We start from the raw sequence: 14,680 nt of genomic DNA on the forward strand, positions 1-14,680 counted from the left end.
CAGGCATGCCGTGGGAGAACAAGACTGCCGCCAGCAGCCACCGTGGGGGATGATGTCCTCTCTTCTTCTCTTGTAGGCCACGAAGGACCCACGGGAGTCACCATGCAGCCAGCTCAAGGCAGTGGTTTATACTGTCGGGCTTTATCCACATGCCTGTAATGCCCAAGGATTACAAACCAATGGACAAAACAAATAACGTCTTCATATATACTATGTCTGGAGAGCATGTTCTCTAGGGTATCACTAGGAAATGACAAGTGTCCCTGTAAGTTACCACTGGCTTCATCTCCCAGCTATATAAGCTGAGATATGCAAGATATCTCTTAAAAAATAACCTTGAGAAAACAGTAATAAAGCCAGCAATAAATCCAAGGTATCCGTCACATCTCAGCGTTGATATTTTATGCTTTGCAGTACGCTGACTCTATAAGCAAGCACATACTGATCCTTGAAATCGAAGGCTAATGGGAACTTGAAAATGTAAATCAAAACTACCTTCTAGCATGGACAGCAACATGACCACCATATCCTTCTGAAGATCCATTAATTCTTTTAATAGCTCGATTTGACTGGAATCCTGAAAATATTAATATATATTAACGTATAACATATAATACATGACATAATACATAACGTGTACATTGCATTTTAGATAATATGAGAAGACTATGTAGCAAGAACATTGTACTTGTTCTCACAAAGAGAAGTGCTTTGCCAATTGTAAACACTTTTCAGAAGTGTAGAACTAAAGAAAGGTCAAGCATAAATATGCAGCGTATTATAAACAGATACAACTGTAAATTGTAAAATTGTAAACAGATACAATTCAGAATTAGTACTTACTACTGATTCTATCTCATTTTATTAAAGTATGTGTGAGGACAACAAACGAGTCTAACATGGGCACAGAAGGACGAAAGCAGCAGCGGGTTCTCCAGGGCCAGGGAAGACTCAGGCGCCTCTGGGCATTAGACAGGTTTCATTTACTTGAAGGCTATACTCGTCTTTCTTTCCTCCTAACTTATTACACAGAAATGCTGTATGTTTTATAAAAATTAACTTATTCTGGAAAAACATGCCTAACAGTGATAGGGACATAAATTTATTTTATATAAATCTAACAAAAATGTACTCAAGTACCACCTACAGGAATAATGTATAATGTATCTTATCTACCAGTTTTATTAAACTCCTTGATATTTCTCTGGTTAAGATTTTCTGGATTTTTTCTTTGTTTATGTTTGCCTTTGATTTTTCACCATGGAAAATTCTTTTACAAAGGTATGCTGTGTCCAAACAACACAGAACATACTTATGTTGACATTACAACATTATGGGTCATCAAATTTTACTTTTAAACTATGCCTTGTTTCCTTGTAAAAGATTATACAAGGTATCGTTTTGATCATTTAGATTTTGCTCTACATAAGGTTATTTCTTTCTACATAGTGTCCCCTTGACTAGGTTTACAAACTGAACAACTACTAGGTAGCACCAGATGTTAATAAAGTGATGGAAATACACCAGAACGAGAACTCTCTTCTGAGTGTATAAATTTGGTTCCTGCTGGTTTCCTTTACTTACTAAAGTGCCGTAAGTGATTAGATGAAAGAATCACGTTATTCCCTTATATATGGGGGAAGTCACCAATAACCAGCTGTTGACAAAACTCTAGCCAAGCTTCTCTGAATCCTCTTCCCAACTAGACTCCAAACTTGAGCTTTAAAGACCTGAACAAAACCCTAATAGGGGTTAAATGGCTCAAGGCCGCATCCCTAGCATGACCCTAGCCCACCTTAGATGGCCTGCCTGGAAAAACTCAAGGCTGCCAAAAAAAACTCCTGTCTGTGCCAGCTGACACCCGGGGGCAGGGTCTCCTCTCCCAGTATCTGTGTGAGGGCAACTGCCAGCCTGCAGACAAGCTGGCCCCATCGCGTCTGTACCGATCAACCCTTTGTAATTTCTCCCTTACAGCCTCTACTGACCTTCTGCCTACTCCCTCAATCTCCCTTAAAAATACCCAGTCACCTCCATACAAATCCAAGTGGAGCTCAGGTCACGCTGGACTCTTTTCCCTACTGCGATAGTTATTTCTGATTAAAACCTGTCCTCATTGCTTCAACCGGTGCCTGGCTTTGTTGCTCTTTGACAATACGCTCCTGCTTATAGGCCGCGGTGGAGGGGGGCGGGGGGCAAGACCAAGTGTCCTCACTTCGCTGGAGGAAAGGGAGCTGGCACACACTAACAGGACACACGAATGTCTTCTGGTCTTAACTCCATCATTCTTTCTTCCCCCTGACACCTGCGAACACCCACATCCAGGCAGGTACATCAGATGTCAGGACAGATCATCAAAGTTCACCCTATCAAAGGGACACATTTACTCAAGATTTATATCGAGAATTTTTCCATTCGTGTATCTCTTAGCTTCGAATGAAATAAATACAGTAGTGAGGAAACAATATGCTGATATTTTCAATATGCACTCCTAAGTTAACATTAAAACACAGGTGGACAATCTGTCTATTCTTTATGTGCTTGTCCTCAGATACTTTTTCTCTTTGACTTTCATGAAGTTAAATGTCCTGTTAATGAATGAACGTCATCTGTTGAGAACAGCTGCTTGTTAATGACTCAGCAAGGAAACTGTCTCTCTTTCACCAGGGATTTGCAGATTACAAATCCTTTTTCAATTACCTGGAGGAAGGAGGAAAATTCTAGTGAGTAATCACCAAGAAGTGGGTCTATGAAGGATTGTAAAATAGACAGTGTTTGGGAACGATTCTATTTCTCCATTATAGTCAACTCCTTAATATCTTTTGTTCTCAAATTTGGATAATGGCTCCCATATATTTTCAGCTTGCATAAAATTATTCTATTGAAAACTTTTTTTTAAAATATGGAGCGAAAGGTATATAAAGAAGTGACCTAAGAAAGATCATATTCAAACAAAGGAAAGCAGGTTGAGTATACAGATGACTACCGTCCCTTGCGCGTTGGGATGGGGAAGAGAGTTTACCTGAGACAGCTTCATCTGCATGTGGGCGAATACGTGAAGGAAGCCCACAACTGCGTCCCATAGCCTGCTGTGGGCCAAGCTCTGCTGATTCCCAGTGCAAGGACCCTGGACCGGAGACAGACACACAGCGATCATCCCCGGGTAACCGAACTGCCAAATCAACTTTACAACAATAGGGAGGAACAAAATTAACTTAGCGTTTACATATCACCAACATGGTATCTGGAAAAACAGGAACCCAAATAAAAGATCGACAGTGGTGATAATGGCAGAGTACCCTCAGGGGGTAAGTATATTCTCCTTTGAAATGTTTAGTGTAATAAATCCAAAGACAGTTCCTCAGAGACATTCATGTTCTGTTTCTGCATGCACAATAAAACATAGACAGAAAAAAAAAAGAATGATGAATTCTTTCATTTTTGTCTGGCTTTTAGTTTCTTTGACTTAGAGGAAGAGGGTAAGGTCCAGGTCTTTGGGTTATTAGATGAAAGCAATCAGACTTACTACCTGGTGTGAAAAGGGTCTGCGATTCAGCTTCAGATAAGAGGCAATTATTTCTTTTTTTTTTTTTATTTTTGGGACAGAGAGAGACAGAGCATGAGCAGGGGAGGGGCAGAGAGAGAGGGAGACACAGAATCGGAAACAGGCTCCAGGCTCCGAGCCATCAGCCCAGAGCCCGACGCGGGGCTCGAACTCACGGACTGCGAGATCGTGACCTGGCTGAAGTCAGACGCTTAACCGACTGCGCCACCCAGGCGCCCCAAGAGGCAATTATTTCTTATCGCTAAATAGTAACCTGGACAAAGCATCCCTATTGAGGAAAACTCCTCTTCAATGCTTTCGTTAAGTGTACGGCTATTTTACCAATCGCACAACCACTGAGATTTTAAAAGATTATTAGTTGATCATTGCATTCCCCAACCCGGAATCCAGGGCACACGGAACCTAACTTTGCTGTCTTAGCTCATACTTTGGAAGTGATCTTCATGTGATACTAGGGAGCACGTGTTGTAGCAGGCACAATGCTTGAATGGAGACAGTTTCTATTTTTATTTCCAAAGAAAGATTCTACAATCACCAAGTTTTGCAAACATACCTACATCAACCAGGGGAATAAATAACAGGGATTTTGTCTATTTCTTAAAAATTTTTTTCACATTTATTTATTTATTTATTTATTTATTTATTTATTTATTTTTGAGAGACAGAGAGACAGAACTCAAGCAGGGGAGGGGCAGAGAGAGAGGGAAACACAATCCAAAGCAGGCTCCAGGCTCTGAGCTGTCAGTGCAGAGCCCAACTCGGGCCTCAAACTCACAAACTGTGAGATCATGACGTGAGCTGAAGTCGGACACTTAACTGTGCCACCCAGGTGCCCCCAGGGATTTTATTTTTTTAAAAAATGTGTGTATATACACACACACACACATACACACATTTCTTAACTTTCAATTCATTCGTTCCTTTTGACAAATGACTCATAATGAGTTTCAATTTGAGAGAACATTAAAACATGTTTCAGATTTCACTCTAGATCAAGTGACCAGGGGAGATGCCCACAATGAAGATGCTGATGAGATGTTGACACGGAACTCTGTCCTGTGTCAGCGTCTCTTCTCTCCTAAAACTGACAGTAAAAGACAGTAAGTGCCAGGTACCTCCACATTTCCAAAGCAAGGGGCTAGACGAAGTTCATGCAAAGAGGAGACTAAATAGACCTTTCAACCCTAAGGATATAAAGGGGACGAAGTTGAAAAGGGAGAGACTTGGGAGAGCTCTCTGCGCGCTGGGCGTCTCCCCCTTCCACCTCTGCTGTGTTGCAAGGGCAGACACACCCCTCGAGCCAGGAGCCGTTAAGAGAGCCACCCGGTGTGCCTGGTGTCTGTCTCCGGAAGCTGGGTACCAGAAAGTGTGAAAGGCACAGGGGCACCTGGGTGGCTCAGTCGGTGAAGCATCCGACTCTTGATTTCGGTTCAGGTTATAACCTGCTCTGACAGCACAGAGCCTCTTTGGGATTCTCTCTCTCTGCCCGTCCCTGACTCACATGCTTGCTTTTTCTCCCCCTCTCTCTCAAAATAAATAAATAAACTTATAAAAAAATGTGAAAGGCACAAAGTGACCAAAAAAAAAAAAATTTGTCTTTCTCATATGGGCTACTAAGGAGGAAGAGTTCCCGTCCGTCCAATGAGACTGGAATCTTGTCCAACAAGACTGTCTGGAAGAGTGATGTGGTTCCAAGGCAGACAGACAGAGGCCACCGGACGCACAGGGTCTCGGGAGTAATTTGAAACTGCGTGGGCAAAGAGGCGTGTCCAGGCGCTGGCAGCAGTCAGCGGGCTGAGCCCACGAATGAACACGAGATGCCACAGGCCATGCTCCACTGTGCACTCCTGAATCAAGGAGGAAGGAAGACCTCCCCCCGCACCCCCCCCCCCACCACTCCTTCCCTTCTTCCTCTTGTGCAGTTCTGACCCTGAGGATGCCAGAGGCTGAAGGGAAGGAGGGAAGGAAAGAAGAGAAGAATCCTGTGGACGACAGTAGAAAATCCCAGATCGGACCTCTCGTACTCCACCCTCTGTCAGATGGGAGGCATTTCCAGCCTGACGGCGAGGGGAGGTTTCAAATAGGGTAAGAGTTGAGTGTGCCACAGTGCTATCACTGTGACAAAGTGACTGAAGGAGTTGTACTTACCTGAGAGCGGCCAGTGCACAAGACCCATTGAAAGAGTGGTAAAGAAATGGCCCAGAGAACTAAGTGCGAGACGGTGGTGAGGAGGACCCCGGTTATTTTCACCTGCATGTTAATAAATTCAGGGACCAGGGGCGCCTGGGTGGATCAGCTGGTTAAGCATCTGACTTGGTTTCAGCTCGGGTCATGATCTCACAGTTCACAAGTTTGAGCCCTGCATCAGGCTCTGCGCTGACAGTACGGCGTCTGCTTGGGATTCTCTCTCTCCCTCTCTGCCCCTCTTTTGCTCTCTCTTTCTCTCTCTCAGAATAAATAAATAAACTTAAAAAATAATCAATAAATAAATTCAGGGACCGGGCTATAGTGCTTTTACAGTGTATTTCAGTCCTGGCTGTTACAACTCTGGGTTCAAGGCGACGGGTCTTCAGGATTCCACCGGGGCTCGAGTCGGTGTCTGCATCGTGCCTCGTGGTGCAAAAACCTGGGAGGGTGCAAGGGGCAGGAGGCCACTACGTGAGCCCTAAAATGCCATTTCCAAGAAAACAGCCTGGATGTTTCCTCAAGCCACAGGACACTTTCTCCATGTGGTATTTACTATTTTAATCTTTATAAATGACACAGGACTAAGATCTTCTGCAAGCTCTAGGTGACCAAGACTTAGTTTTGCAAATTTGATGTGACAGAGCTGGAGACTGAAGGCCCAGGTACCCATCTTTCCTTCGAAAGCCGAAACAAACAAAACTTAATGAACTTTCTGGAACCTGCTCAACCTTTACTCTTGCACTTCCGGGAAATGATAACCGATCTGGATGGAACCTGCACCTCCCTTACGGCGTAACCTTCTTTTTAAAAAAAAATTTTTTTAACATTTATTCATTTTTGAGAGACAGAGAGAGACAGAGCGAAAACAGGGGAGGGGCAGAGAGAGAGACACAGCATCTGAAGCAGGCTCCAGGCTCCGAGCTGTCAGCACAGAGCCTGACACGGAGCTCGAACCCATGAACCGCAAGATCACGACCTGAGCTGAAGTCACATGCTTGACCCAGTGAGCCATCCAGGCACCCCGCCACGTAACTGTCTTATTTCTCACATCTACCCGGTGTCTGCATCATACAAAACCTTTGCTGACTGCCCGAGGGCAAGATGGTCTTACTTGCAGATTGAATTTCTTCTGGCAATAACAAATAAAACTTTCTCTTCTCTCACCACTTTGTGGTCCTAATTTAGGAACTTAGACAATGTAATGTCCTCTTATTCAAGCAATTCTTATTCTTTCCCCTTTATTAAAACTGCAATGAAATCCTATAGATGATTACTTTGACTTCATTGGTTTTGGATCTCCCTCTTATATAATTCTCTATAGTTAGCAAAAATTTGAATCAAAAGCAGTATACAATAGTGTAATCTAAAAGGGAGTCCAAAATAAGCACGAAGCTAGTGATGAGCTTTTATTCCCAGTATTAATAACAGTCATAAATATGATGCGAATGCAAGCTTCTTCAAAATATATTTCATTAAATTCAATGGGGTGGCTTGGACTGGCTCCTGGAACAGAAAAAGGACATGCATGGAAAAATGGATAAAGTCAGTAAAGTCTATAATTTAGTTCAGAAGACTGTGATTTCAATTTCTTGTTTTTGATAAATGTGTCATAGTTATATAAAATGTCAATGTTAGGGAGAGGCAGGTGAATCTTACGTGCAGACTCTATTTTTGTTTTTTGATGTTTACTTATGTATTTATTTTTGAGAGAGGGTGCGACCAGGGGAGGGGCAGAGAGAGAGAGAGAGAGAGAGAGAGAGAGAGAGAGAATACCAAGCAGGGTCTGCCCTGTCAGTGCAGAGCCAGACACGGGGATCGATCCCATGAACTGTGAAATCATGACCTGAGCGGAGATCAAGAGTTGAACGCTTCACCAACTGAGCCACCCAGGCACCCCACTCTCCACTTTTCCTTTGCAACTTTTCTGTATATCCAGAAGTATTACAAAATAACTTTTACTAAAACATATAATTCAGAAATGATTAAATTATATAAAAATGCCACGTAAACTAGGAGTAATAAGAAATCAAAAAATGAACAAGCCATAATAAACCAAGCTACTTTATCTCTGAAATGCTCAAATAGAATGTTCTCTGTGACATGAACAAATTAGAATGAAGTTTGGGGTTCTGTGAAGATGTGACATAAGAGGGGGCGCCTGGGTGGCTCAGTTGGTTGAGCATCCAACTTCGGTTCAGGTCATGATCTCGCGGTCCATGAGTTCGAGCCCCGCGTAGGGCTCTGTACTGACAGCTCAGAGCCTGGAGCCTGCTTCAGGTTCTGTGTCTCCCTCTCTCTCTGTCCCTCCCCCCCCCAACACACACACACTCTCTCTTTCTCCCTTCAAAAATAAAATTAAAACATTAAAAAAAATTTTTTTTAATTTAAAAAAGAAAAAGAAAGCACGTGGTAGGAGGCAGGAAAGTCTGAGCGATCTCGTCACAAACTCCACCCCAGGTAGGACACCCAACAACTGGAAGAAATCTCAAACCCTGGAGGTTCTCCCTGAGGAACAAAGCGATTGTACCCCACGTGGGGCAGCCCAATTAGGACCAATACCTGAGAAACGAGCCCCACAAACATCTGGCTTTTAAGACCAATGGGTTTCCCGCATGCCAGACCTATGGGGCTGTGGTGAACTTAAGGAAAGAAAGGCTCATAAAGTGCCCTTGTGTCGACTCACCCACCCCAGCGCCCAGCGCAGAAGGTGCCCTTTGTAAAGCATCCAGACTTCAGGTGACAGAGATGCATTTCCTGATTTTAAAGCGTGGGTCTGAGGGGCAGGGGCCCGCTGGGATATTCTCCAGGGGTGGAGGCTGCTGGGTGCCGTCTTCCTGTTTTTCCGCTGTCTCACTAATGCCAGCAGGCACCATCTCTGTTCTCCGCTTTGTGGGCTCTTCCATGCTCTCCCAGTGCTTGACTAAAGCCAGTCAGCTCCATTTTTCTTTTTCTTCTCCTTCTCCTGTTTTTTTTTTTTCTTTTGTTTTGTTTTTTTTTTTTTTTTGGCGTGTGCCATATTTACATTCCCCCTCCGCCTCACTCCAGCCACTGAGGCCTATGTGTTTTTCCTTTGCTGTGCTTGGGAGCAGCAGTATCTCCAGAAGGGAGCTTCTGCACACATCTGTAGACTTGTGAGCCTGGGTCCCCTGAGACTGTAACAATCACACAGGCGGTTCTTAGCAGACCACCACCCATCACTCCTAGGGTACCGCACAGACATCAGATAGAAATACACCCCTGGTCTTTCTTTTATTTATTTTTTCAATGTTTATTTATTTATTTTGAGAGAGTGTGTGAGCAGGGAATAGGCAGAGAGAGAGAGGGAGGGAGAGAGAATCCCAAGCAGGCTCCACACTCTCAGCGCAGAGCCTGACCCAGGGCTCAAATCCATGCAAGCGGAGATCATGGCCTGAGCTGCGAGCAACAGTCAGACGTACAACTGACTGAGCCAGCCAAGCACTCCATCCGTCTTTCTGAGAAAGAGGCTTACTCGTTTGTGCAGGTGTTGGGGCCTGGGGGCAGGTTTCTGGTGTGGCGCACGGACAGGGGCCTATGGAGCTCCTCTCTGGGAAGGACGGCCAGTGAACACACACTTTGTGCTCTCCCTCTCCCTCGCTCCATCCAGCAAACTGGTATCTTATGTAAAGAAGCTTATGGTCTTCTCTGGTGCCCTGATTTTTGTGGCTGCTGGCAGGGAACAAGTCTACATTGCCTGGCTCTGGCGGCCAGTGAGGCTTAAGCTCACAGTCCACGGGACTGTAACCAAAGATGTAAGAGTTCTTAGAAGCCGCCACAGCAAGCTGGGATAGACCCAGGAGCTCAATCCTTCTGTGAAAGAGGTCTATCAGCTTCTCAGCACAGCTGCAGCCTGAGGGGGCAGGCTTCCCATTAACAAACTAAAGACTGAAGGTAAATCCCTCCAGAGACCTCGAAAAGCAGGCATTACTTTCACATTCTCCTTCTGCCATATTCCAGGGCACCAGCGTCTCTCAGAGGGGAGATCTTATATATGCCTCACACCCTAATTTCTATGTGGGGTACCTGGTTTGTGTGACCTGCTTCCCACGGGACACCCCTGGATTACTAGGCTCTGGGGAGCAGGGTGGCTTATGTTCCTGGGTCCCCTGGGACCGTAGTAAGTGGGGAAACAGTTCTGGCCAGGCCATGACCCCCAAGTACTGCAGAGAGTGGACAGAAACATACCTCCAGTCCTTCTGTGAGAAACACCTACTTGCTAGTCCTGGAGCTTTCACCTTAGGGGCATGCTTCAGGTTTCGCACGCATCTAGGGGCCATGAAGCTATTCTCAGGGAACACAGGCTGAGGGATGCCATCACTGTGTCCCCCGCCCTCTGCCTCACTACAGCTCACTGGTATCTCCCAGAAAGGAACACGTACACTCATCTGGTACCCCGAGTTTTACAACTGCCTTGCTCCCAGGTTGCCTTGCTCTGGGGCCAGCAGGGTTTATGTTTATAATCCCATAGGACTGTATATATTTGCATTTTTTTTTAAAGCTGCTGCCTGAGGGTCTAGCTTCCAATCAGCCTGACTCCAGGGGCTAAGATCTTCCCCTTTGGGACACTGACTGGTCTTGCACACCCTCAACTACTATAAGTTATTCAGACAGAATAGACTGCTTGGACAATTAAAATGGTTTGAGACACAACCAAGAGCTAGCGTAAGGTTGAACGATAAAGTTCATCTCCTAAGGGGGGGCCATTCCTTCAAGACTGGGAGGGATGGCTGTTTCACCTGATGCACAGAAACCAACACAATCAAGAAAAATGAAGAAACAGAGGAATATATTCCAAATGAAAAACAAGCTAAAACCTCAGAAAAAAAAATTAATGAAACAATATAGTGGTCAAAGGAATGGTGATAAAGATGCTCCCCAAAATCAAGGGGGAAAAATGGACAAACAGAGTGAGAAATTCCACAAAGAAAGAAAATGTAAGAAAGTTCCAAACAGAAATCACAGAGCTGAAGAATACACTCACCCAGCTGAAAAATACACAAGAGGCGTTCAACAGGGGACCAGGTGGAGCAAACTCCAGGATAACAAAAATGAAAAAGAATGAAAAAGAGTGAAGAAAGCTTAAGGGACTTCTGGGACAATAGCAGGCCAAATATTATTTGCATCTCAGGGGTCCCAGAAGCAGAAGAGAAAGGGCAGAAAACTTATTTGAAGAAATAATTGCAGGTAACTTCCATAGCCTTGGGAAAGTAACCAAATAAATGCCCAAAGAGACCTAGACACATTATAATTAAAATGTCAAAAGTTAAAGCCAAGGAGAGACTCTTAAAAGTAGCAACAGAATAACAACTTGTTACATAAAAGGAAACTCCCAAACTATCAGCAAATTTTTTCAGCAGAAACTTCACAGACCAGAAGGAATTTCAACCAAGAATACTCTATCTGGTCAAGCTGTCATCCAGAATTGAAGGACAGATCAAGAGTTTTCCAAACAAGCAAAAGCTTAAGGAAATAATCAACACTAAACTAGCCTTCCAGTAAATGTTAAAGGGACTGCTTTGGGCTGAAAAGAAAGGGTGCTAATTAGCAATAAAAAAAAATCATATACGAGTATCAATCTCACTAGTAAAGGTAAATACAGAGCAAACATCGTGGATTAATCGCTTATAAAGCTAGTATAAACTTTTAAAGACAAAAGTAGTAAAAATAACTGTAATGACAATAATCAGTTAAGGGATACACAAGATAAAAAGATGTAAATTGTGATGTCAAGAACTTAAAGCATGAGGGGTGGGGAGAATGAAAACGTAGAGCTCCATAATGTGCTCAAACTTAAGTTGTTATCAACTTAAAATAGACTATTATGGGGCGCCTGGGTGACTCAGTCAGTTAAGCATCTGACTCCAGCTCAGGTCGTATCTTGTGGTTCATGAGTTCAAGCCCCATGTTGGGCTCCACATTGACAGTGACTCCAACAGTGACACAGCTTGGAATTCTCTCTCTCTCCCTGACTCTCTGTCCCTCCCCCACTTTTGCATGTGCACACTCTCTCTCAAAATAAATAAATAAACTTAAAGTAATAAACTGTTGGGGCACCTGAGTGGTTCAGTTGGTTAAGTATCCAACTTCGACTCTGGTCATGATCTCATGGTGTGTGGGTTTGAACCCTACATCGAACTCTGTACTGATAGCTCAGAGCCTGGAACCTGCTTTGAATTCTGTGTCTCCCTCTCTCTCTCTCAAATATAAACACTAAAAAAAAAAAAAAAAAAAAAAAAAAAAAAGATAATACACTGCTATAAATAGAAGTTGCTATATGTAAGCTTCATGGTAACCACCCAGCAAAACCTATAGTAAATATGTAAAAAAGATAATGAGGAAGGAATCAAAGCATACCACTAAAGAAAGTCATGAAACAACAATAAACAAAGGAGGAAGAAAAGAAGAAGAAAAAAAAATTAAAAAGCCAAGAAACAATGAATGAAATAGCAATCACTACATACCTATCAGCAATTACTTTAAATGTAAATGTACTAAATTATCTAAGCACATAATTGAATCAAAATATCTAATCAAAGCACATAAATTGATGAATGGATTAATAAACAAGACCCACTCATATATTGCCTACAAGAGACTTACTTCAGACATATAGACACACAGATGGAAAATGACGGGATGGAAAAAGATATTTCTTGCAAATGGAAACCAAAAGAAAGCTTGGTATCTATGTCTATATTAGAAAAACAGACTTTGAAACAAAGACTGTAAAGAGAAAAGGGTCATTATATAATGATAAAGGGGTCAATTCAACAAGGGGATATAATATTTGTAAATATTTATTCACCCAACATAGGAACATCTAAACAGAGAAAATAATTGGGGCGCCTGGGTGGCGCAGTCGGTTAAGCGTCCGACTTCAGCCAGGTCACGATCTCGCGGTCCGTGAGTTCGAGCCCCGCGTCAGGCTCTGGGCTGATGGCTCAGAGTCTGGAGCCTGTTTCCGATTCTGTGTCCCTCTCTCTCTGCCCCTCCCCCGTTCATGCTCTGTCTCTCTCTGTCCCAAAAATAAAATAAAAAAAACGTTGGAAAAGAAAAAAAAAATTAAATAGAGAAAATAATAACAGATTTAAGTTAAGAAATAGACAGCAGTATAATAATAGTAAGGAACTTTAATATCACATTTATATCAATAGATTACCCATATATAAAATCCATAAGGAAACATCAGCTTGAAACAACACATTAAAACAGACCACTTTGACAAATATGTACAAAAAATTTTCTCTAAAAGCAACAGAATGTATATTTTTCTTACTTGTACATGGAGTTCTCCAGGATAGATCATATATTTATTAGGTCACAAAACAAGTCTTAACAAATTTAAGAAAGACTGAATACTGAAATGTATCAAGCATATTTCCTGACCACAATGGTATGAAACGAGAAATCAATTACAAGAAGAGAACTGGAAAATTCATAAATATGTGGAGATTAAACAACATGCTTCTGAAAAATCAATGAGCCAATGAATAAATAAGAGATAAATTAAAAAATATCTTTAGAAAATAGAAAATAGTAATATAGTAACAAAAATTACGGAGTACAGAAGAAAAGCAGTTCTTTTTTTAAAGTTTATTTATTTATTTTAAGAGAGATCTCAAGCAGGAGAAGGGCTGAGAGAGAGGGAGAGAGAGAATCCCAAGAAGGCTCTGCACTGTCAGCACAGAACCTGACGTGGGTCTTGATCTCACAACCATGAGATCATGACCTGAGTCAAAACTGAGTAGGATGCTTAACTGACTAACCCACGCAGGCACCCCTAGAAAAAGCAGTTCTAAGGGGGAAATTTATCGTGATAGATGCCTACTTCAAGACAAGAAAAATCTCAAATAAACAACGAAATTTTACATCTCGTTGAACAAGAAATAGAACAACTGAAGCCCAAAGTTAGTAGAAGTAAATAACAAAGATCAGAGCAAAAAGAAATGAAATAGAGACTAAAAAGACAATAAAAATGATCAATGGAGACAAGAACTGGTTCTTTGAAAATATATACAAAATGGCACACCTTTAGCTATACTTACTAAGAAGAAAAGAGAGAAGACTCACATAAAATAAGAAATGAAAGAGAAGATGTTAGAACTGATACCCCAGAAATACAAAAGACAGTAAGCCTACTATGAACAATTATTCTCCAACAAACCAGACAACCTAGAAGAAATGGATAAAATGGCTGTAGAAGCAAACAACCTTGCAAGACGAAATCATGAAAAAATATAAAATATGAATAGACATATTAACAATAAGGAGATTGAATCAGTTATTTGAAAACTCCCTATAAATGAAAGTCCAGGACCAGATGGCTTCCTTGGTAATTCTACCAAATATTCAAAGAAGAATTAACACTAATTTTTCTGAAACTCTTCCAAAAAAAATAGAAGAGGAAGGAATACTTCCAAAATCATTTTATGAAGCCAGAATTACCCTGATAACATAACCATACAGGGACACAGCAAGAAAAGAAAATTACAGGCCAATATCCCCAATGAACATAGATGCAAAGGTCCTCAACAAATTTAAGCAATTTGAGTTCAACGATACATTGAAAAGATCATACACTGTGATGAAGAAGGATTTATTCCCAGGATGCAATGGATGTTTGAACATCTGTATATCATTCAATGTGATACACCACATTAATAACATGAAGGATAAAAATCATATGATCATCTAAACAGATGCAGAAAAAGTATTTGATGGACTTCAACATCCACTTATGATAAAAGTTCTCAACAAAGTGGGTATAGAAGGAATGTGCCTTAATAAAGGTCAAAGATGACAAGGTCACAGCAAATATTTTTTTAATGATGAAAACCAGAAAGCTTTTCTTCTAAGGTCAGAAATAAGTCAAGAATGCCCATTCTCACCACTTTTTAAAAAGTTCTTGAGCTT

At 42.0% G+C, this 14,680-nt stretch overlaps 1 protein-coding gene across 1 annotated transcript in view; it reads right to left on the bottom strand.

Annotated features, from left to right (window-relative positions):
- The window catches only part of RYR2 (ryanodine receptor 2), a 756,803-nt gene that overhangs the window by 42,056 nt on the left and 700,067 nt on the right, over positions 1 to 14,680 (bottom strand). Inside the window, exons 88-89 of the mRNA XM_047824653.1 lie at positions 3,020 to 3,124; positions 496 to 577 (exon numbers count right to left, since the gene is read on the bottom strand). Of these exons, the coding sequence (XP_047680609.1) occupies positions 496 to 577; positions 3,020 to 3,124 (187 nt within the window). The remainder of the gene's footprint in view (positions 1 to 495; positions 578 to 3,019; positions 3,125 to 14,680) is intronic.

The sequence above is a fragment of the Prionailurus viverrinus genome, chromosome D2, assembly GCF_022837055.1.
Source record: "Prionailurus viverrinus isolate Anna chromosome D2, UM_Priviv_1.0, whole genome shotgun sequence".
Classification (NCBI taxonomy): domain Eukaryota; kingdom Metazoa; phylum Chordata; class Mammalia; order Carnivora; family Felidae; genus Prionailurus; species Prionailurus viverrinus.